The 24,322-nt window shown below is 44.8% G+C and overlaps 1 protein-coding gene across 2 annotated transcripts in view; it reads left to right on the top strand.

Annotated features, from left to right (window-relative positions):
* Positions 1-21,876, top strand: part of CHUK (component of inhibitor of nuclear factor kappa B kinase complex) — a 45,449-nt gene extending 23,573 nt beyond the window's left edge. Inside the window, exons 9-21 of one of the 2 annotated variants that reach the window (XM_075533310.1) lie at positions 1,667-1,802; positions 3,519-3,713; positions 5,102-5,204; positions 9,674-9,797; positions 10,232-10,383; positions 11,268-11,329; positions 12,517-12,626; positions 13,279-13,328; positions 16,424-16,520; positions 16,765-16,912; positions 17,480-17,596; positions 19,754-19,853; positions 20,691-21,876. In XM_075533310.1, coding sequence (XP_075389425.1) covers positions 1,667-1,802; positions 3,519-3,713; positions 5,102-5,204; positions 9,674-9,797; positions 10,232-10,383; positions 11,268-11,329; positions 12,517-12,626; positions 13,279-13,328; positions 16,424-16,520; positions 16,765-16,912; positions 17,480-17,596; positions 19,754-19,822 — 1,363 coding nt within the window. In that variant the 3' untranslated portion in view covers positions 19,823-19,853; positions 20,691-21,876. Of the gene's footprint in view, positions 1-1,666; positions 1,803-3,518; positions 3,714-5,101; positions 5,205-9,673; positions 9,798-10,231; positions 10,384-11,267; positions 11,330-12,516; positions 12,627-13,278; positions 13,329-16,423; positions 16,521-16,764; positions 16,913-17,479; positions 17,614-19,753; positions 19,854-20,690 lie in introns of both variants that reach the window. The other variant, XM_075533309.1, reaches the window with a different exon arrangement.
* The last annotated feature ends 2,446 nt before the right edge of the window (positions 21,877-24,322 follow it).

Raw genomic sequence — 24,322 nt, 5'->3', positions numbered from 1 at the left:
ATACGAGCCCGCAACACAGGGGATCCAGGACAGATAAACCCCTCAGGGCCAACAGGAGAGTAGAGGTACCAGGAGGATTAGGGGAGGGTGGGAGGAGAAAGGGAGAACCGATCACAAGGATCAATCTAGAACCCCCTCCAAAGGGGACAAATGATGGAAAAGTGGGTGAGGGGCGACGGAGGACAATGTAAGATATGGAAAAATAATCGATAACTTATCAAGGGTCTGTGAGGGAGGGTGGGCTGGGGAGGGAGGAGAAGAAATAGAGAGTTGATCTCAGGGGCTCAACAGGGAAGAGAATGCTTTGAAAATAATGATGGTGGCGTATGTGCAAATGTGCTGGGCACACTGGAGGAGTGTACGGATTGTGATAAGAGATGGAAGAGCCCAGTAAAAGTATTCTTAAAAAATTGTGCATGACACAATGGATATATGTATCGATTGTGGTAAGAGTTGTACGAGTCCCCAATAAAATAATTTTTAAAAACCTTACCGTTAAACTTTATATACATTTGATTAATGTAAATACAGGTGCATTGACTACTGTATTGGGAACAAGCTGCTGTCATTCAGTTGATTGACTTCCGTGCTAGAGTCTTGGTATAATGAAGTTAAGTGGGTGGGTTCCTTAGACAGTAGAACTGGAATCATCTGTTGGAGTTAACATATATACTAATTTTAAAAGCTACTTCTGTTATTTTTATCAAAGTTTGTGCCTATTATTCCATTAGTCGTTTGTAAGTAGCCAGAGCAGGGGCATATGGTTCTAATTTAGCCTTGCTTTAGCACAGATTTCCCAAAGGGGCAGTCCCTCCCCTCAGCGCCACTGGAATGATCCAAGGGGGCTGCAAAGGCAGATCCCTGCACTTGATCTTGGATGATGGGCTGTAGTACAAACATTTTTAATCACCAGGGAGGTGCTGAGTGATTTTTTTTCTCCCTTCTGGAGAGGGGGGCAGTAGGCCAAGGAAGTTTTGAGAGCCCCTGGGCTTCCGCGCCACAAGGGATCCTGGTGGTGCCGTGACTTGCATGGCGAGCTGCTATTTGGGAGAAAGTTGACTTTTCCCCTAAAAATTTACAAGCTCATACACCCTAAGGAGCAGTTCTGCTCTCTCGATGGCAGTGGGTGGTGCGTTAGTGTAACGAAGAACTGAAGCCTTTCATCAGTGCACGTGTTGCAGGGGAAGGTGCTTGTGATGGAGAATTTGTTGAGACTAGGCTTAGAAGATAGGATTCCAAGTGAAGGCAAATTTATATAACATTAGAGTTTCAAAGGTGGCAGCCCGGCTGAGAGACGCTGCCTAACTGCCCTGCTTGGTGTGGGTGGCTCTCCACGGTTTTGCCTATTGCAAATTATTATCCATGCTCACGGATCAGGCTCCTGAAAGCACTCACTGCACCTCTTCTGCTTCTCCCTTTCCCGGGTTTTGACCCATAGCATTTCCTGTTCCAGTGACTGTGATGAGTCACCCAAATTATAAAAGTTCCAGTTCTGCTTTGCTGTGTCAGCTGTGGCAGAACTAGTTCAGAGCCCTGCACTGTAGGGCACATAGGAGTTGTCTACAAGTCAAGCGTTCCTAGCCTGGGGACTTCCGGTACCTTGTTGTGTAATAGTAAAGGAAAATTCGGACGTGTAAGAGTTTTACTGTGTGTTTGTACTTTCCAGCTTAGTAGTAGAACCCATGGAAAACTGGCTACAGCTGATGCTGAATTGGGATCCTCAGCAGAGAGGAGGACCTATCGATCTCGTTTCAAAGCAGCCAAGGTGCTTTATGTTAATGGATCACATTTTGAATTTGAAGGTTAGTTTTAATAGTGTCTATTTCATGAGACCGGTTTTGAAGTTCAAATACTTTTTCACAATTGGCAAAAATATATTAATCTTCTTAATGTTTATTGGTAAAGAAAATGTTTATTATAGAGCTTGTACATTTTATTTCTTTAGCAAGCTTTCTCTTTAGTTCTGCTTGTAAGTGATCTATTTTGATCACTTCTTTGAAGTATCTTTTGGAGTTTCCACGGTCCCCTCACCCAGTCAGGTCTAATTGTATCCGACTTGCTTTGGTAGGTTCTTGGCTTTTGGGCCTCTGGATGTGCTCACCTTTCGGTGGTCCTTGCACAATTAGCTGCCCGTCTCATCTTTGAAACGCCTCTATTCTGTCTTCTCCTGTCCATGTGTTAGCAAGATTCTTTTCCTGTCTTCCTTCCTTTCAGTCCAGAGCTTTGGTGGGTGTGGGTGGAGTGCCACGATCACGTATCCTATCTGGGTGTACGTCTTGTGTAATAGTAAATGTCTGGCACAAGATTTTCACCAAAAGTTTCTGCTGTTAGATTTAAATAAAGTTTTGTCCATGGCAGCTGTCCCAGGGTGAAATCTGCTTAGTCTGGGAAGGCATGGACGGTCTCGGGTTCACGTGGGTTGCAAGGCCATGTCAATTGTGAAGACTCCCTCCCCCCTTTAAACAACAAGGCTATTACATGTTAAAGGGAAGCCTCTTATAGGTGGATAAGAGAAATATTGGCAATCCTGTTACGTTTGAAGTGTACATGAAAGAAGGATTAATTTCTGTTTTAGCAAGTACAATTTGGTATTTCTATTACTTCAATCTCTGTCAGGATTTGTAAGTAGAAATAATAGTGGCCTTGGATTAGTGCCTTATTCCTACAAGCATTTTTGAACAGAGTTAATTTTAATCATTTCCACATACTATTCAACGTAATATAGAGAGACTATTGATACTCGCTCCATATTAATTGCATAAGTGAAGAAGGAAGAAAATCTTGAATCGTGTTATGCTCAGTGATGTCTATGGAAACTCTGGGGCTGCCCGGGGTTCCCTGGAGGGAGCCCCCCCCCCCCGACTCGGCCTCACAATGCAGCCAGTGTCAGACTCCTTTTGCTGGGGCTGCTAGTGGGAACAGGCACAGGGTTCTTATCTAACTTTGGACCTGTGGCAGGACGCTTGAGAAATCAGGCTGGCATTGCATTTCTGCGTAACCGGAGGTCCAGTTCTTCTGTCAGAAGATGTCTGACAGTCAGAGAGGGTTTTGAATCCAAGCTCTACCAGCTTCCGGCTGTGTGATCCCAGACGAGTTTCTTAGCTTTGTACAGTCCCCGTTCCCCTCATTCCAAACGGAAATTTGAAGGTTCACTGATGGAGATCTTCTACAAAATGTTACGCCATTTATGAAACACTTCCTAAGTGGCAATGTTTTCCTTCCTTGACTAGACATGTTTCTCAGAACAAATCCTTGCTTTTTTGAATTAAGATTTCTATACTGTGATTTTGTTGTACCTCTAAGATTTTGAAATTCGATTTGTTGGAAATAACCTCTGTTGCTCTTCAGTTTTCAGAATGCCCTGAATGATACAGGAAGGTCTCACTCTGGAGAGTGTTGAATCCTGTGTAATGCCGAGATCATGACTTTTGCTCAGCTTTTTCTTGGAGGATTTAGCATGGAACTGTTCGTGTAACCAAGTGATTGATAATACTTGATCTTTTTTCCTGTTTATACAGATAGTGCACATCCTCAATATGACCTCTGCCAAGATCATTTCTTTTTTGTTGCCTCCTGATGAAAGTCTTCATTCACTACAGTCTCGTATTGAGCGTGAAACTGGGATCAACACTGCTTCTCAGGAACTTCTTTCTGAGACGGGGATTTCTCTGGACCCACGGAAACCAGCCTCTCAGTGTGTCCTAGATGGAGTTGTAAGAGAATTCTAGTATATGTAGATTATAAGAACTCTGTTTGCATAGAGATTGATGCCCTTTCAGTTTTGATTGGGGGCAGGGTACATCCTATATATATTTTTGGCTTTATCCTACTCCTTGCTCTATCATTGCTTTGTAAAATGAACAAGATAGAATTAAAACATTTGTTGCTTTACACCAGGGGTCCTCAAACTTTGTAAACAGGGGGACAGTTCACTGTTCCTCAGACCTGTTGGAGGGCTGGATTATATTTTTAAAAAAACAAACAAATTCCTATGCACACTGCACATACTTATTTTGAAATAAAAAACAAAATGGGGCAAAAACACCCGGGGGGCCAGATAAATGTCCTCGGCGGGCCGCAGTGTGAGGAGCCCTGCCTTAGACATTGTGTGATTGATGTTCTCAGTAGTGCTGGGTTTTTCCTTCTTTCGTTTACTTCACGTACTTGAAACCTAAACCTGTTGCCTTCAAATTAATTCGACTTGTAGCAAAACAACCCCAGAGGAGAGAGCAGAACTGCTGTCCCTTGAGGTGTCCACTGCTCTAGGTCTTTACGGTAGCAGATGGCCACGTCTGTCTCCCGTGGAGCAAGCGGGTGTGGTGGGATCAAACCACCAACTTTTCAATAAGCAGCCAAGTGCTTTAACGACCGTCTAGTGGCCACTAGGGCTCCTCCTGCTTGACTCCAGCACCTGGAAATTAGACAAGCAATCTTAAGTGATTTCTCTTTGCGGAGACGGACGTGGTGAAATAGGATTTTAGCCATGACCTTTTGAAATTAAAAAAAGGTTTTCTTCTTCTTATGGCTTTATTGAGTCCTATGCTATAAATCATCTTAACTCATCCATTTCTGGTTGATTTGCCAAGTTCTGCAGCCATCACTGTAAATTAGTTTTAAACCATTTCCATCACCTCAGTATCCTCCTCTCGCCTAAACTGTTAATTCCCTTTCTGCCGCCTCTAGTCAACCACTGAACTGTAAATTTTCCCCTTTTGAGCATTTTATGTAAAAAGAATCAGATGATACATAGTCTGGTGTCTGGTTTCTGTCTGCTGATCAAACATTTTGTGTTTGAAGTACATCCGTGTCTTCACATATCAATACTTCGTTCCTTTTGATTGCTGATTGTACGGCCATGTGGGCTGTGGCCGTTTGCTTTTGTCCTTTTGAATCTGATACTGTTCTGTTTGCCTTTGTAGCCTATGCTATATTTGTTTATATATGCCTAAACAATTTGGACCTTAATTCCGTCGGGTTATGCTAATGTACGTGGACAGTTCAGTTGTGTCTCAGAATAGGAAATCTAGTGCTTAAGTCTTCAGAGAGCTTAGTATTTTCAAGAACGTTCGAGTAGAATTTTAATTGTTTGTATCTTTTCCAGAGAGGCTGTGATAGCTATATGGTGTATTTGTTTGATAAAAGTAAGACTGTGTATGAAGGGCCATTTGCTTCCAGAAGTTTATCGGACTGTGTAAATTATATTGGTAAGTGTCATCCATTTACTACTGGCCATAAACTTGAAATAATGTGATTTTAATTTTAACCTGAGTATAGGCAGTCTATACACTAGGTTCTGTATATCCCCAACTTACAGACAATCCCTACTTCTCTCTCCATGTTACTGTCACTTTGCCCCCATTTTGAAAGGATAGAGCCAAGCCCTACTCACAGCAGCTTCCTCACCACAATCACCTTCACGTGTTGCACTTTCAATTCTCAATCACCGAAAAAGCTTCAAGGCTGCTGGTGCTCAAGTGAGTCCTGATGAGAACCAGGTGCACCTGCACTGACTTAGCTACAAATTCTTAAAGGCCCAGCTGGGAACAGTTCTCATTCATAAACCAGGGACTGCCTGGAGTAGGAACGAGTTCTTGGTTTTTCTATTCTGTATCTCATACTCAGGTTCCTGTGTGTGGTGAAAACAGGGTGGCAAAAGGTAGATTTGATCAGATCCCTAATTTAAAGGATCTTTTGCTGAACATAGGGCTTTCACAGATAAGAGAATGAATTTCTACTGTTACATTATTAAGTAGGTTCATATAGTCTGCTTCATTGTATCTAGTGAATACTTCTTGATGTTCACATGTTTTAATTTGGCTCTTGAGAATTATTTTTTTATCTCTTACAGGGGCTAAGTGTTTGAACAATTTCTGTTTAACACAGACTAACACCAAGAGTTTCTAGAATACTATTGGGTATAGGGGATAAAATAAATATATGTAATCTTTCTTGTCTTTCTACCTTTTTGTTAGTTTTCTTTCTGACTTTTTTAATAGTTTATAGTGAAATGCACAGGTCTGTAGTTTGATGATTTTTGACATAGAGCATTTCCTTCACTTCAGAAATTTACGTAACTCCATCCAAGTAGTCACCTCTTCCCTGGACTATGCTTATTTATTAATAGATTAAAAAATTTTAATGTTATAAAAATTTTATCCAAAGTATGTAAGTTAAAGTCTGATCATGTGTCTATGTGTGTGTACATACATACACACATATCAACATAAGTATGTATATATATATCAACGGTTCTCAACCTGGGGGTTACAACCCCTTTGGGGGTCAAACAACCCTTTCATAGGAGTCTCCCAATTCATAACAGTAGCAAATGACAGTGATGAAATAGCAATGAAAATCATGTTAAGGTTGGGGGGCGGGGTCGCCACCACATGAGGAACTGTGTGAAAGGGTTGTGGCGTCAGGAAGGTGGAGAACCACCGCTATCTAGGGTGAGATTTTGTCGTATATACTTTGGATGTGCTATCAGAGAGCCCATTCCCTGGAAAAAGGACATCATGTTTGGTAGAGTTAGAGGGTCAGTGCCAAAGAGAAGGACTGTGTGCATGATGCAAGGCTGGGCAGCTTTTCGTTCTGTCCCTGAGTCAGAACTGACGCTGGGGTACCTGTAACAAAGAGCCACGTGTGTTTGTAGCTCTCTGCGGTAAAGAACTGCCGTCAGCACATCCTGCCCCGGGCAGAGACCGGTGCCCTGGCATTCATTCTGGCGCACAGCGGTCCTCTGTGACGGAGTCGAACTGGCCCCTGGGATTTCCTAGGCTGTGAACCTTCACAGGAGCAGGTGGCCAGGCCTTTGTGAACCCCTAACCTTTGAATGATAGCCACACACTTAAATATATACTCAAGTATAAGCCGACCCGAGTATAAGCCGAGGGACCTAATTATTACCTGGGAAACCACAAAAACTGATCGACTCAAGTATAAGCCTAGGGTGGGAAATGCAGGATGTGACTTGACACAGAGACCAGAGGGGAGAGACGGAGCGCGGCCACAGACACATCCTTACCAGTTCAGCTGCAGCGTAAGTGAATCACTACGGGTGCTTCTGCAAATTGGAGCTGTCCACGTCATAGGACGGCTCTGTTTGCTTAGATGTGAGTAAACAAACATTCAAAGCCCTGAAGTGTCAGCGGGGCTTTGAATGAACAGTGGGGGAATGGAAATCACCTGAGAGATGTTACACCTCGCTGGGGACCACTGACCCGTGTATAAGCCGAACCCCAGTTTTTCAGCACATTTTTTATGCTGAAAAACTCGGCTTATACACGAGTATATACGGTAAGTATTCCACGACCATGGCTTTATCAAGGGCACATCCTCAGTATGATTTATGACTGTTGGTCTGACCTTGACCCCCTGGCTCAGATCATGTTTATCAGCTTAGTCCTCCCACCGCATGACCCCTCCACACTGTGCTCTGGCAGGAACTCACCACGCGGAGCTCACACGGAACGAGTTGTGAGCTATATTCCCTCCTCTGCAAAAGAGCATCTACAGCAGTGGTTCTCAACCTTCCTCAGGCCGCGACCCTTTAATATAGTTCCCCATGTTATGGTGACCTCCCAACTATACAATTATTTTTGTTGCTACGTCATTGTTGTCATTTTGCTACTGTTAGGAATCGGACGACCCCTGTGAAAGGGTCGTTTGACCCCCAAAGGGGTCTCAACCCACAGGTTGAGAACTACTGATCTGCATCATTTAATCAGAATTCTGCATGGGGGAAGTAGCACACCAGCCTGTGTGATCACGAGATGGCGATGGGTTCAGGTATCAGGCATCAAAGAACAAAAAATCATATCATTGTGAATGAGGAGGAGTGCGGAGTGAAGACCCAAAGCCCATCTGTAGGCAACTGGACATCCCCTCACAGAAGGGTCGCAGGGAGGGGACGAGCCAGTCAGGGTGTAGTATAGCACCAATGAAACATACAACCTTCCTCTAGCTCCTAATTGCTTCCTTCCCTCCACCCCCCTCGCCTCCACTATCATGATCCAAATTATACCTTACAAATCCGGCTAGAGCAGAGGATGTACACTGGTACAGATATGAACTGGAAACACAGGGAATCCAGGACAGATAAACCCCTCAGGACAAATAATGAGAGTAGTGATACCAGTAGGGCAAGGGAAAGATTGGGCAGTGTAAAGCATGACAAAATAATAATAATTTATAAATTATAAAGGGGTCGTGAGGGAGGGGAGCAGGGAGGGAGGAGAAAAAATGAACTGATACCAAGAGCTCAAGTAGAAAGAAAAAGGTTTTGAGAATAATGATGGCAATAAATGTACACATGTGCTTGACTCAGTGGATGTATATATGGATTGTGATAAGAGTTGTATGAGCCCCCAATAAAATGATTTTTAAAATAATAAAAAAGATTATAGCCAAGGAAAAAAATAAGTAATTCCGCATGGGAGATTTGTCTTTTCTCCCCCCTCATTTATTAATTTAGTCAATAATTTGCTCATATAAATATGAAGTCATCTGTATATTATGTACTTTGGATTATAATCCAATAAAAATATTTAATTTGCTTCAATTTTCTTAGCATCAGTCTTGGGGAGCTTTTCAATTGGCTCCTGTGTCCCTTTGACATGCCTCCCATCTCTTCAATCAGTGTAGAGTTTGGTTTTGTTGTTTTCTGGCGCTCTTTTTGTAGATTTCCTGCCCTAGTCCAAGAATCAGCCACATCTCTACGGAGAATGGTATTAGAAAGCAAGATCTGAGGTCTTACATGTGGGCATTGCCCTGAGCGGTTCTTTATTGTTAGGCTTGCCAAGTTAATTTTCTCAAGGCTGTTTTGTTTTTGGCACTAGTGGCAATGGTAATTCTTCCACTAGACTTTTGACCATTCCCTGAAGATTTTCTTTAGAAAAGATTGTTGTAAGATGGCCTTGCCACCGTGGAGTGGGGACTTAAATCTGTGGGTAAGTGGAATGAAAATACCGTGGTCCCATGAACTTTTGGAAGCCCCTTGAATGGAGTGAATCGCTTTCAGTGTTGGAGTATTTTGTAGTGTTTACACGGAATTTCCTTGAAGTTAACATGTTACTTGCCATGGTTTTCGAAAATTAATATTCCCTTCACCAAAGCAAAGACAAGAAATTCTCATCAATAGATAATCTCATGAGTCTGACACTGAAGAGAGCGTACATTGCTACACGCTCTTGGTCCTGCATGCTGTCCTGGCTTAGGGGCCCAGGTAATGACATCTGTGAGAGGCAGCGGGGACCTCTTTGCTGGCGGGTTGTGGAGAAGGTGGGACTTGATTAGAACTTAACTAAGTACTTGGCCTTGATGGAGAGAGGGTAAAAAAAACCAAACTCTCCTAGTTTGTGGAGAAACAAGAACAAAAGGACAAGTTCTAGCCAGCTCCACGTTGTCCCTAGATCAAGGCTGGATAGAGAAAGAGCTCAGTCGTCAACTGTGGTCCTTCTCTAGCATTGCTGGGAATCGATGGGAATAACCAAAAATCATTTTCACCATAAGATGTTAAAAGGAACTCCCATTAAGGGAATTGCAACTAATATTAAGAAACAAAATGTGTGTAAATCATTGCATGGAATTCATTTACTTTGGTCAGTTTTCACACAAATCACAGTTTTTTAACAAGGTAACTCCTTCCCTCTTTTCCCCATCTTCTTGCATGTAGTACAGGACAGCAAAATACAGCTCCCGATTGTACAGCTGCGCAAAGTGTGGGCGGAGGCGGTGCATTATGTATCGGGCCTCAGAGAAGACTACAGCAGGCTCTTCCAGGGGCAGCGGGCAGCGATGTAAGCAGATTGTGTTCTTTACGATCCCACTGCCGGATGGACGGGGCGCTCAGGAATTAATCTCGCCAGTTTTTACCAGCCAGTGTTCCATGCAGTATTTAGAGATTGGGCAGTGTGCATGAATTCTAAATAGTGGTTGGAAACATCCGGTTGCCGTGGCAGGAGGGTTGAAAGGTTCTGGAAGGGTGTCTTGTCATTGAGTGTCACAGGCAGCAGGCTTTCGAGACCAGGTTGTAGAGATTCCTTCTCATAGGTTGACAAAAGAAGTTAGGCTTTGGGCTCATGGCAATGTACACTTGAAAATTTTTGTATAATGTTTTGTTTCTGATATGGTGAAAAGTTAGGCTTTGGGTTCATGGCAACTTACACTTTAAACATGTCCGATGTTTTGTTTCTGATCATGTTTTTTGGTGTTTTTTTTGGCTGTGGTTTAGGTTAAGTCTTCTTAGATACAATGCTAACTTGACAAAAATGAAGAACACCCTGATCTCAGCCTCTCAACAACTGAAAGCTAAATTGGAGTTTTTTCACAGAAGCATTCAGCTTGACTTGGAGCGATATAGCGAGCAGATGACGTACGGGATCTGTAAGTGTGTGCGCCGTGCGCTCGAGACGGGTCCCTGGCCCTGGAAGCCATCTGCTGCTTTGCCTGTTTGACTCTTACTTAGCTAACACGTTTAGTTTGTTTGTTGTTAATAATCTGGCTAAAGTTATTTAGATCCAGAAAAATGTTGGCATGATTTAAGAATCTGAAGATTAATCCCCATTTTAAAAATAGCTACAGTGTTTCTACTGGGGTGGCCTTTTTCCAGAAAAAGTCACACCTTCCTGTAATTCACAACTGAAATAATTTGGGAGTTATGTTTCTTTCCAAACCCCTTACTGTGGGGTAATGAGTACTCACTGTGTGCTTTTTATTGTATACAGCCGCCGCATTTTAAGTGTGTAACTCTCTTCACATGTTCTGAGGAAATGTAAAAGGCAGACATCAAGGTTGAGTAAACTGAAGGTGTGTCACCACCAACATTTCTGCTTTATTTCATGAAACCAATTCCTTTCTGGGCCAACAAATAACTGTTTGCAGTCTTATCCCGAGCAGTGTGTGTGTCTGATCAGTAGTGTCCAGCTGAGTGGAGGGATTTACCCCTTAGAGTTGGCTCTGTGATACTTGATTTCTTTCATGAAGTATCTTTTCACTAGTCAAAGGCATGCTGTGCACTGAGGCAGAGCTACAAATGTTGCTTTTAAAAGATCCCTGGGATCTTTCTTGGCTATAATGGAAGAGGTCTCTCGGAGGAAAGGGAAAGAAGAGGAAGTCCTTTTTGATCATTTTGCTTTGGTTGCTTTTTAAAGTCATGTTTATGTATTGTAATTGTTTAAGTGAAAAATCTCTGGTGAGGAGATGGGTAGGCCAGCAGTGAACACTGTGGTGATTTCCAGTAACCAAGTCAAGCTTTTTTTTTTTTTTAGCCTCAGAAAAAATGTTAAAAGCGTGGAAGGAAATGGAAGAAAAGGCCGTCCACTATGCTGAGGTAAAGTCACCAGGCTCACCCTTCGTCCTGTTACTCGCAGCGGCCTCTCAGGCACTTCTCCAGGTTTGGCTATATAAAAAGGGGTTTTCATGTCATTCCTAATAGGTGGTTTATGTCTTTGGAGGAACTAGCAGAATGGATAAGAACAAGGGCTTTAACGTGGGTTTGGGAAATTACTCAGCCTCTGGGGCTTCACTTTCCTTTGTATGTTATGGCAATGGCATCTTTTTTCAGAAGGATTATTAGGATTAAGTGAGTCACAATAAATGGTGATTCTTGCTCTTTCTTTTTATGGCTGGCTTAATTTTGATGACTGACAATTCCAGTCTACCTGAGACAGCAGCAGTTTGTTCCTGTTGTCTTGCCGTAATTATCACCTGTAGTTTCTTTGGGCGGAAACAATGTGGTCATTGTAGGTACAGATTGCTTTCTCAGCGGCAGAGCCCTTCCTGGCTTGGTGTGTCTGCTCAAGGTCCCACGAGGTTGTTGCTGTGTTGAATGCCAGGCACCTACCTGCTTCTGCTGGTTCACCCGAGGATGCCAGAAGCCGTTGGTGTGCTGGGCGGAGCAATCCAGGGTCCTTATTCAAGGCCATCGGGATGAGAGGCAGTAGAAGTTGTAAAGCTGAGATGCAAGCAACAGCAATGGTTTGATGGACACTTTAGCTCAATGGTTCTCAACCTGGGGTTGCAACTCCTTTGAGGGGTCGAAAGACCCTTTCACAGGGGTCGCTGACTCATAACAGTAACAAAATTGCACTTAGGAGGTAGCAATGAAAACAATGTTGTGGTTTGTGGGGGGTCACCAGCACATGAGGAGCTGTAAGAAAGGGTGGCAGCCTGAGGAAGGTGGAGAACCGCCGCTCTCGCCTTCTTGCTGTTCCTGAGGGAAAGCCACTGCTGGTAGTTGCCACGTAGCCACAGAGGACAGAGGGAAGCACAGCAAGAAATACGCTGGTCTGGGAAAGAGAAAGGCCCGAATCGGAAGAGTGGAGATACTTTAACAAGCTCTGTGTTTCTTGTTAAATCTCCCAGTCTTAACTCATCTTATTGTGCTGGAACTATTGAATTGTATGATAAGTGAATTCTATGCCAATAAAACTGTTGGGGGGAAATCAGTCCTGTCGCAGCAAAAAGACATTCTTTCTCCTCAAGGTCTGCGTTCTGGTTTATGTTTTTGTCTCTTAGGTTGGTGTCATCGGCTACCTGGAGGATCAGATCATGTCCCTGCACACTGAAATCATGGAGCTACAGAAGAGTCCCTACGGGAGGAGGCAGGGCGACCTCATGGAGTCTCTGTAAGCTGGACTTGTGCTGTGAGCCTGGGCCTCTGTCATTTTTTTGGTTGCAGATTGGCCTTTCTGTGGACATCCTATAGACTAAGCCTCTGACAGTGCTCTGTGGGTTTGTTCCCCCTTATACACTGGCATCTTATTTTAAAAAGAAACATTTTATTGGGAAAGATGCTTTCCTAAGTCACAGGTGTTGTGAAAAGAATGCTTTGGGTTGACCTTTGCCTTTTTAATCACAGTGCCTTTGAACCTTAAGAGTAGTGTGCCATCCAGGTATGCTAAGTTATAAACTACTTCCCTACCCATCATCCAAAAAGCGCAACGCTATGAAGTCGACTCATAAGCAACCCAATAATTGCCTTAATTAGGTTAGCAGCTTAAGTGTTTAGGGTCAGAAACTTTAAGTTTGTTGCCAATGTTAAACGTCTGTGGTAAGAGGGTGCTGTGTACGTGGTGGGAGATCAGAGTGGGTATGACGTTCATCCAACTTTGCATTTTAAAATCATGTGTGACTCTTTCTTGTTACTCGTTGAGATGCTCTGTAAATTCTGTCTGGGCAATGTGCACTTGCTTTAAAGTGGGATTAGCTCTTGAAGTTGCGGATTGTTGCCATCAGTCACGTCTCTTCAGCTACAGCAGCAGGCCTTCTCTTTTGCAGGGAGCAGCATGCTATCGATCTATATAAACAACTCAAGCACAGGCCTTCAGGTAAGAGGCTTTGATCACGGTCCATAAGTGCATTGGGGCAGCTATCACTGGCCCAAATCCTGGAGAACACTAGGTTTTAAACAAGATACAGAAGAAATTCAATATTGTCCTTGGTCGTTTATAGTACACCAGTGTTAAGTTTTATGAGATCTTGAGAGAGTGAAAAGGGACGGTAACTAACAAACTCGAGGTGGAAAAGTTTTGAGAAGGGAAGTAAAAGGTGGAGGAGAAGACAAGAAATTGTGTGTAGAGATAGAAAATATAGCTGCTGACATCTGCTTGGAATTGTTTAGGATTAGTGAGCTTAATAAGAATGCGATATTCTTGGGCTCAGGTATAGAATGTGGTCATAGGGAACTGTACCTTCATCAGCATTGGTTCGCGATCGCTTGTTTCCTAAGTGAAACAGCTCCTGTTGAGCACCTGCTGGTGCAGACTGGTTTGCTGCAAAGACTACTGGGTAAGAATCTGAAGGCCGGGCTTCTAGAGTGGGCACTTTGCGACCTCGGACGGATCACCTTGATTCCTTCTTGTGTTAAAGGAGATTAATACGATCCAGTTCAGCACAGGATGGGCATGAGCTAAGTAAGGCAGAGCCTCAACTGTGGAGAGAATGACTGAGGAGAGAAGTTTAAGAGGCAGAACGGATCATGTTGGGTGACAAGTGGAATACAGGTGGCTGAAAAGCTAGGCTCTTTAGATCGACTCGATGTAGGATTTTGCTGCTGGCATCAGCCTAAGAGGCCTGGGGAGAAGGGAGGCCTGGCAGCGAGGCGCACACTAGTGATGCACTGTCCCTGCCAGGCCTCACTGCCCTCTGGTTGATGCCGGCTCACAGCAGACCGGCAGTGACTAGTTGAGTCAGAATTTGTGGTTAGAGTAACACATTGAAAGGTAAGGTTTCAAACAGCAAGTTAATTCTCCAGCCCCCTCTCCTCCCAGTCAATACTTCTGACTCCCAGTTTTCTAGCGACCGACCATATTGCAGATGAGGATTTTATGGCATTGATGCATGCACAGTAACTTTCCAGAGCTTATGACAACATTTGTTTGGATTGTTTTTATACAAACTTTGCAGTAGCCCAGCCACCATATCACGGCACTCGGAAACACAGTTACTTTCCAGGTGGCTTCTGTGATGGCCATCTTGGATGACACACTAGGAACACCGAGAAGTTGGGGCTTAAACACTGGGTGTAGATTGTTAGTGTTTTTTTCCTTACCTTGGAGTCAACTTGAGGCTCTTGTTCAGCTGAAAATGATGAAAACCAGCGTCATCTTCTGTGTTGGAGAAGTTCTGAGGTGTTTGACCAGCTAAAAGAGCTAGATGTGGAAACCTTGAGGGACCTGGTCTATGGGAGGAGTCCTGGTGTCCTAGGGGTGAAGAGTTTAGCTGCTAACCGCAAGGTCAACACTTTGAAAGCATCAGCTGAGTCTCAGGAGAAAGACAGGACTTTTTGCTCTCTTAAGGAGCTGCAGCCTCAGAGACTCACGGGCTACGTCCCTCCTGTCCTTGTGGGCCGCTCTAAGTTGGCACTGACTCAATGGCAGTGAACTTGGATGAATTTGGTTTGGTTTTGAGTCTGTGAGACATCGAAGAGAGCGTTGTTTATAGGAAGGTCCTTGGCTGGCAATAGCAGTCATCAGCAGCTGCTCACTCCAAGGTGGTGAGTCAGACCTACCCCATGGCTCTGCAGAAGGAATGTCTGCAAGCTGTCTCCTTAAAGATTAAGGAAGACACAGGAGAACCTGGTGAAGCAGTTCTGCCCTGTACCACATAGGGTGGCAGTGAATCAGGACTGACTGGACAGGAACCCAATTTGGGCTTGCTTTGGAGAACCCCTTGGGCGGTGCTGATAGCTTACATACTCACCTGCTAACTAAAAGCTGGGAAGGCCAGGTTCACCCCGAGACACCCTACCAGAAAGGCGTGGCGACCTGCCTGAGAAAGCCCTGCGGAGCACAGCCCGGCCCTGACACATGCAGGCCACTGAGTCAGAGCCGACTCGACAGAGCTCAGGAAGAAGTCTGGCTGGAAGCCCTGTAGCTGGTGGTGCTCAGGCAGAGGTGCGGGGAGTGGAAAGCCGGGCTGAGGCGGACATCACTTGCTTTGTGACTAAGGACACTGAGCCTCCTTTGACACGTCCTTCACATATCCTTTTTAAATGGGAGTAACAGAAGTGGCTCACAGGATTTTCAACTAGAAAAAATAGTAAGCGGGATAGCAGGTATTAAAAACAGTGCAGTCGGGATTACTGTCCAGGAATATAACAACAGGATCCATGAGCAACCTTCAGATGGTTTCAAATGTAAGTAGCCATTTGTGGAATGTAACAGTTACGGCCAGTAATAACCTCCCCCCGTGGTGGTATCTTCTCTAAGCTCTGACTGGCACCCCACTCCCGAACATGCCGGCTGCTGCTAGCTGGCAGGTGATGTCCCCTCATTCTCAACTTGAGGTGTGTCCACAAGTTCCTGCAGTCGATCACATTTGATTGAAGGTGGCCAGCAGTTTTCAAAGTTTGTATAGATTGTATGTAGATGGACAGACACGAAATCCAGAACATCTAGTTGAGGCAGAAAAGTGGTTTTACTAATAGACATGTAACTGTGTTTTCTGTACATGTATAGTTTTCATCTTTTAATCAAATTTGAATTTGAATGGAAGTATTTATAAGTTAAAATTGGTACTGGGTGCCCTTAAGTCAGTTCTGAGTCATGGCCAGAGCAGAACTGTGCCATAGGTTTTTCTTGGCTGTAACCTTATCGAGAGTGGATCATCAGGCCTTTCCTTCTTGGAGCTAATGGATAGGTTTGAACCACCAACCTTTAGGACAGCACATGCACACAAAATGTGCGCACCACCTAGAGACCGTAAGTTAAAACTCAAGAGTTTTAGAACTGCCCCCCACCCCTATTTCTCATCCTGAATTAGGTGGGCATTTACATTTTAGATCTGGCAGTGACCTTTCAGGACTGACTAACGTCGCTCAGCACAGGGCCCTCCAAATCCATTCATGGTTAGGACTTCTTCAGGGGAAGCTGGTGTGTTTGTGCAGAAGCGTGTCCCGGGCACTGACTGGGGTCCTTTGCAGATCACTCGTACAGCGACAGCACGGACATGGTGAAGATCATTGTGCACACTGTGCAGAGTCAGGACCGTGTTCTCAAGGAGCTGTTTGGCCATCTGAGGTAAAAGAGAACAATGCTCCGGTGGAAAAGCCGCAGCTGCACGTGGGAAGGGTCTCAGAGAGTTGGGAAATAAACTGAAAAGTTCATGGGAAATTCCCACACACTTGGAAGCCCCTGTTTTCATATGTCCTGTTCGTGGCACTGCTCCAGGGGTCAGCATTAAGTGGGTGCTGATTGTGGGGGGTCTGGGGAAATGATGGCAGACTTGGGAGATGGGCGTCTGACATTGATTTGATCTCTCCAGCAAGTTGCTGGGCTGTAAGCAGAAGATCATCGATCTCCTCCCTAAGGTGGAAGTGGCCCTCAGTAGCATCAAAGAAGCTGACACCATGGTCATGTTTATGCAGGGAAAGAGGCAGAAAGAAATTTGGCATCTCCTAAAAATTGCTTGTGTAAGTAAGGGTTAATGAACCAGTTAATGTGACCTGATTTGCTGCTACTCCTGAAAGGAGACTTTTATCTGCGTGATCTGGGTTCTGTTACTCTGTGTTGGGTTGGTGCTCCTGTTCCTTGCTTGGTGACTGACTAACAACTGAGATACAGGGCTGTGTGATCAGCCTTCATGAGCACTCTCCTTTGCAGTCTGCTTTAACCTTCTTCCAAGCCCTGGACCATGGAAGCACCCAACTGGATTTGATCAGAGGGGAGTGGTCAATGGACCTGACTAGTTCATGAAACCAACCCTTTGCTCAACTAGGGTTTTTATTATTTGCTTGTTTTGTTTTTTTCTAACAAAAGTGGAATTAAAGGGGTAAGCACACCTGTGCTTTTAATAGTAAACTATCTTGAAAAACGGGATAATTAATTAGTGGTATATGATGATATCATTTTTTTTTACAGAGATGTTCTGGTTGTGCATATACGTAATGATTACATTGAAAGTCCTACGGGTGTGCTAGGGAGTTCTGTAACTCGACTGAGATGCTTGCCCATATGGTTTCATTTTGTTTTTCTTTCAGACACAGAGTTCGGCCCGGTCCCTTGTCGGGTCCAGTCTGGAAGGTGCAGTAACCCCCCAGGCATCAACATGGCTGCCCCCGACTTCAGGAGAACGTGAACAGCCTCTGTCATGCGTGGTAACTCCTCAAGATGGGTGGGTTCACTTTGTAACAATAGGGCTTGTGTGTACTTTCAAGAGTCACAGTAGGAAGGAGGCAGCAGACATGGTGATTCAGGCACTGTCGCCGGTGGCTAATAGGGACTGAAGGGGCTCAAAAGCTCGTGGGGGAGACAGGGAACGAAAAGACCATGGGCCTTTTCCATGAACCTTGTGACGCTCTCTCATACGCAAGTCCCAGCCATTTCTGCGGAGTCTGCTTGGGTGATTTTCTCGACTGGTTAAACATGTTCCTCTGTAAAATGGGAATGTCTCCTGAAGCTGGTACGAGGATTGAGGAGACAGTAGAGACTTGGGAAAGAAACACTCCGCAGTGTGACCGTCCAGTCCAGTCAGCCCAGGTCCTAAGTTCTTTCTCTGTGTTATTGGCTGCTGAGTTTTGTTTACCCAGACATGATTTCTTCCTAACCATTTATCTCTATGAGAAAGTAAGCCATCTCGTTTGACCTCTCTCATTTGGCGATCCTCAGATAACCCTCTCATCAATTGTTGAGTTAAATCCTGTTCCATTTTATAACTTAGTATTTCTGAAATTGGGCCTTCTCTCAAATACCTTAAATCAAATGTGCAAAATAAAAACTTAAGTTTGAAACCCGGTATTTTCTTTTTATTAATTCCTGTTCTTTGGCTAAAAACTGAATGACTCTCCGTTTCTGTTATTTTCCCAGCATAAGATGTGCCATCCCCAGGGCCAGTGGCTCTTTGCTAGCTTTGTGTACTGTCGCTTTTCTCCCGCTTCATGGAGACCTCAGCCGCGCCAGCATCTCCGGGAAGCTCTGCCCATACTTAGTTGTGCAGCAGTGCAGCCATGGCCACCCCCGCTCAGGAGGCCATGCCGCTGTGCGCTCTGTACTCTGCTTTTATGAGAGAAAAGCGTATTGCAGGAAGGCAAGCTGATCTCAGGTATTTTACTTTTGTCAAGAAAGTGAGTTCCCCGGTATATCTTGGGGTCATTCTAGATCTGGCCCAATGTCATGCATCTATAACTGTAGCATAGGCAGGCATTGATTTGTCTGACCTCAGGAAGCAGTCCATTAATCAGACTCCAATAAAACTTAATAAATAACTGTTCTTGATTTTCCTAAATGCATTCAAGTTTGTTAGAGAACACTAACAATTGCAAATGTCACCTCTGTACCAGTAATTGCCAACGGAGGCGCATGCGTGCAAGTGTCCGTGCGACCGGAATGTTAGGTACATTCGCTCAGGAAAACGGAGTGCACTGACAGTGTGCCTGAGCCGAGAAGGATTGGGAACGGCTGGCCTCATTTTTTTCCAGCTGTTGAGTGAGGGCTGAATTAGAATTTAGTTCTAAGCTAATAGTGGTCCCCACCCAGTAGCCTACACCGAATTACAGCCGAGGCCAAGGGTTTGCAAAGCACGAGGGTCGAGGCCCCAGGAAGAGGAAAGCATAAAAGGTGGAAACCTAGATCAGGGTCTCCTGTCAGAATATGAACGTACATTCCTTGACTCTGGGCAGCTCCCTGTCACGCCGTTTTCTTGTGCTATTTGCCAGCATCCACCCGCTTGTTCTCCTTGTTGCTTCTCCGTAGTAGTATCCACCCAGAGCTTTCTCCGTCCCGCATCTCTGCCTGTGCTCTTGTAGCCTCCCCACTAACACGTGTCTGTGAAGAAAGTGTACTGGGATCGTTAAGGGAAGGGAAATAGTCCAGAAACAAAATGAGGTCTGCCAGAAGGATCTCTCTTTTCCTCAGTTAGCGTGGTCAGGGGAAGAAATGATACTATATCAATGCACCACTTAGAGTATAGAGGAAACTTGAAGTTTGTCATGAGAGCTGGCCAGAGTTAACTGCATGGGAAGAAGCAGTCTCTGTGAACTCCCGTAAAGAGCTACAGTCTCGGAAACTCACTGGGCCAGTTCTACCCTGTCCAGTAGGGGCGCTCTGAGTCTGGCATCAGTGGTAGTGAGTTTGGTTTTGGATTGCCTGGGGGTGGGAGTGGGAGGATGAGATGGGGAAGACCTGCAGGGGGCAGCGCCCTAGGGTGCTGGATTACAGCAAAAGCAGTGACCCCCCTGACCCGGAAGACCACAAAGTAGAGGAAATCCCTATGTCCGTTTGCTGCATTATGCAGGCTTTGATCTTTCATCCTACAGGGAGACTTTAGCACAAATGATAGAAGAAAATTTGAATTGTCTTGGCCATTTAAGCACTATTATTCGTGAAGCAGATGAGGAGCAGGGCGGTAGCATGATGGTAAGTTTGTGTGGGCATGGCTATGCGTCTTTCAGCGCTGGGGGCCAAGAGCCCAACTTTCCATCCAGCCTTACCTGGCATTTGGGATGCGTATGAAGAATAAAGTCAACTATTTGAGATTAATCCTAGAGCGTTTGAGAAATGTCCGGGATATGAAGTCGTCCCATCTTCAGTTATCCAGGTTTATGCCTCCCAATAATCCTTAACCAGGAGCATTTTTGGTCAAAGTAAATGAGTGGTGTGAGCTTTCTTTGCTATGTGACCAATGAAATGGAAGGGTTGGTGCCCTTTTGCTTTACTGATCTGCTGCCTCCAATAAACTGAGCGGCATTTTACTGCAGTCCCCAAACAGTAAGTGCTGTGTGAGCAATGGGCAGTGCTGGCACAGCTGACTTTATAGACCTGCTTCTATTAAGACTTGGTTACTATGAACGAGTGACTTGTTAGAACTTAAGCTTAACAAAATGCTCGTTAACTTTTGACTACATTTGGTTCTCAATGTCAACTCTGACATTTTTTTCATGAATAATTTTCCCAGAGAATAATCATTTGCTTCAAATAGTGTGAGAACCCTTTAAGCGGCTCTGGTGGCTCAGTGTTTAAGTAACAAAGCTGGTCATGAGAGGTTGGCGGTTTGAACCCACCAGTCCCTCTTATGGGGAAAAATGTGGCAAGCGGCTTCTGATTTACAGCCTTGAAAACCCCTTGGGGCACGTCACTTAGTGTAAAAAGAAACAAAAAGGACATCGAGAATCCTTTACAATGTAAGAGGACATAAAGGTGAACTAAACTGTAACGTTAGCAATTTTGACTTTTCATTTTTTCATTGTGTTTTAGAGTCTTGACTGGAGTTGGTTAACAGAATGACTTGACCACTTGTTCACTGCCCCAAGTCCGTGGAAGTTGTATCTGAACGTGTTGGAATGAGCTTTTAACTCCGTGAAGCTGTTTTTCAGACACCATCGCTCAGTAGAAGAAATGGCTGCGATCGGACGCTACCCATGATTTTACAAGCGCAATATTTTGATTTTGAGTAATTGTAGCCTTTGAACAGATACAGTTTCATAAAAAGTCAGTGGATTTTCTTAAATAACTACAACTACTTAGGAGCATCATCAGTGACCCAATTGGTTTCAAACCTGCTATAAACATTACTTATTTAAAAATGGCTTTTAGCGTTTTCAATTGGGGGCACACACAGCTGAAACCAGAGATGGGTGTAGAGAAGAAAACCTGCAGGCTCGTTTTCAGTAAGAGTTGTCTGCCTGTGTTTCCGTGCAAGAGACTACTCCCAAGCACACTGGGACTTCAGGGAGAATGAACCCTACCTCCTTGCGCTATACTCAGCATGGCTCTACCTGGCATCCGGAACGGAGGTGCCTGCGTCCCATTTCCAGTTGTACTGCATATGTGGCTGCATCCTTTTCTTGCCTTTAGTACCACATGGGGTCAGAAGTCGGCTGTGTGTATGTATTTAAAGTGTACATTTAATACTAGAGAAAACCCCTGTTAATTTATAATGTATTTGAAAGGTTATCTGCCTTTTCACTTGTAAAAAAATGAGTAATTTGTTTAGAGAATCTTTATTATGTTGTCTGACAAATTTTTAAAGGTCTACACTGCTTTATCTGTTCCAAAATCCACAAAGCTCTGAAAACTAGTTTTCTGGTTTTTTTCCTTAAGCTTTGTGGCACTCATTTGCTTGTAAGTCTAGTCGGAGCTGACATTGAATGTGTGTCCCATTTAGTGTGAAAACCCAGGCATTTTGCTGCATAAGCAGCTTTTGCTGATGGGGGTGCTGCCTTCAACCATGCTGCAGGATTACGCAGTGCATGGTGGGGTTTGGTACACGATGATGTGCACACACTGAATCGCCTTTCTAAAACGATGGCTTGAAGGATTTCTGATAAAGGACTGTGGACCTCTACATCTGTTAAGTAATTTAGAAGGTGTTTTTTAAAAAATGTGAAATACTTTTGTATACTAGACAGTTTTTCACGCTGTGTATTAAATAATTTTTAAATTACTTTGAATCTCTATTCATTAAAATCAGTTATAATACAACTGTTGAATATCATTTGAAAAATGTGAACGCTGAAGGAAGTAGAATCGGAGCATGGATTAAGCATGTATGCTCTCGTCCTTCTCTTAGGAATTAAACAAGACTTAGAGGAAAGAGGGAGCTCTCGTGGCACTTGGCCTAGGCATTGAGCTGCTAACCTCAGTGTCAGTGGTTCAAACCCATCAGCTGCTTCATGGGGAAAGGTGAGGTTATTAGCACCTGTAAAGATTTTTGAGACTTGGAAACCCTTGTGGGGGGTGGGAAGTTCTCTGCTGACCTATAGGGTCATTATGAGCTGGAATCAACGTGACAACAGTAGGTTATGGAAAAGACAGTATTGGATAGCTTTTCCCTTCAAGTGCCCACTCACCACTGTTTATGTCTGAAAATCATGCCTGTGCCTTGCCCTCCACACTGTCCCATTTTTGCTAGTAGACTCGGGCACTTTCTCCAGTAACTCATTTGAAGCCTGGGGGTGGGTTGTTCTCATTCTTTTAGTCAATCAGGTACCACTGCCTCCCTAGAGATGGACATTTTGTCTCGATCAATTGTTACATTCGAGGCAGTCTGTATCTTGGTTCCCTAGTTCTAGATTATAGTTAATAAACTTTTATGGGTGCATGCTACTCGGAAGATACTGCGTTTCAATGGCAAGTCTCGGTTCGTACATTAGGAAAATGCTCATGTGGGGGTTTGAACACAAAGCTGCCCAAGTATTAGGTTGTTAGTGGGGGTGTGTGTAAGCTATCATGCATTTTCTAAATGTAATTGGTGGAAGATTTGCTCTAGGGTGGGACTCTAGGTGGTGGCTACTGTGATCCACGTGATGGTCGGGTAGAGGGGGTGGGGGGTCATCCGGACAAAGACACAGAGACATCACCTCAGTGACGTGCTTTCCATGCATTCACGGAGAACTGTTTCTCTTGAATGATAAGTGAAGTTTCTACTTCTCTATCTCTAATACATGCGGTTTTTATTAAAAAAAAAACTAAGTGCATCCAGAAAAGATGGAAGCTAGAGCAAACTTGGATAATTCTTTGAGCCTTTATTGCAGTTAAAGTAGATAAGCTCTGCAAATGGAACAGATGAAACCCAAATATGCCTAGATAATGAAAGTCAACTGAGTGACTAACGAAAGTTGTTTATTGCAGGAACAAGGTAGAGAGATCTGGGCGGGCTTGCTTTACTGAGGAGTGGATTTGAGTTTTTCCTTCCCATTTCTCAGGGCTATGATCGATGTGACCCCTGACTCACTTTCCTAACCATTCCATGTTAAACCATCTTGCTTCGTAGTGACAGTCACTAGCCTAAAGCACTCAGTCACTGCCATCGAGTTGATTTCAACTCATAGCGACCCTTCGGGGCAGAGACCTGTCCCTGTGGGTTTTATCGACTATTAACCCAGCATGGGAGTAGAAATTATCTCCCTGGGAGCTACCGATGGGTTTAGATTTGTTAACGTTGAGGCGATCAGCTCAATGTGTAACCCACTATGCCACCTGGGCTCACACTACCCCACATCTCCTGGGTCAGGAGGTTACAAGGTCTTCCAGTCTAGACCAGTGTGCTAGTTCCAGTTAGCCTGTCAAGGCTTGCTCCTTATTGCTTAGCGTCGCCTACTATGCTGGTCTTTAGAAAAGCCAAGTAACTGTTGAGTTGGACCCATGGAGACCCCGCGTATATCAGAAAGCCGTACTCCACGGGGCTTCCAATGGCAGACTCTTCGGAAGTAGATCATCAGACCTTAAAAGGCACCTCTGGGGGAACTTGAACCTCCGACCTTTTGATTAGCGAGTGAGCACTAACTTGCACCGCCCACAGGCATTCCTTTCCCACCGCCACCGTTTTTCTGGGTCTTTTTTAGTGGACAGATAATCTATGCACTTGGTAGAGTTTCTGAAGGTGGAAGAATAACAGAATGAGAATACAGCCTCTCCCTTCTGTGCTGTCATGACCCAGAACCCCTCTCAGTGCGAGTGGGGAGGGCGAGGGCGGGGCTGTTGGACATTGAATGCCTGCTCTAGACCGTGAAGCTCTTACTACTTGGGTGCTTCGCAAAGCACTCACGGAACCCGCTCAGATGAGTGGGAGGATCCTGAAGCACGTACTCGCCGCAATCCTATTCGGTCTAAACTGCAAGCGGGTAAACAGCCGCGACGGGGACCGAGCACGCGGAGAGGGGGGAGTTCCCGACACGTGGAACCGTGTCCGAGCGGCGCTCCGACTCCACGCAGCCCACTGCCGCCGGCTTCCGGAGCAGATGGCCGCCCGCCGAGCCCAGAGAGGAGCCGCCGCCCACGGCTTCTCAAACAACCCAATGAATCCACGGGACCCGCGCGGCCACGGCCCGGAGGAAGTTTGTCCCGCCCGCTCCCCGTCCCTCCCGGCGGGGCGGGCCGCCGCGTCG

The sequence above is a fragment of the Tenrec ecaudatus genome, chromosome 16 (assembly GCF_050624435.1).
Source record: "Tenrec ecaudatus isolate mTenEca1 chromosome 16, mTenEca1.hap1, whole genome shotgun sequence".
In the NCBI taxonomy this organism is placed as follows: domain Eukaryota; kingdom Metazoa; phylum Chordata; class Mammalia; order Afrosoricida; family Tenrecidae; genus Tenrec; species Tenrec ecaudatus.
The sequence above is the reverse complement of the archived record's forward strand: the minus strand, read 5'-3'. Positions and strand labels throughout refer to the sequence as shown.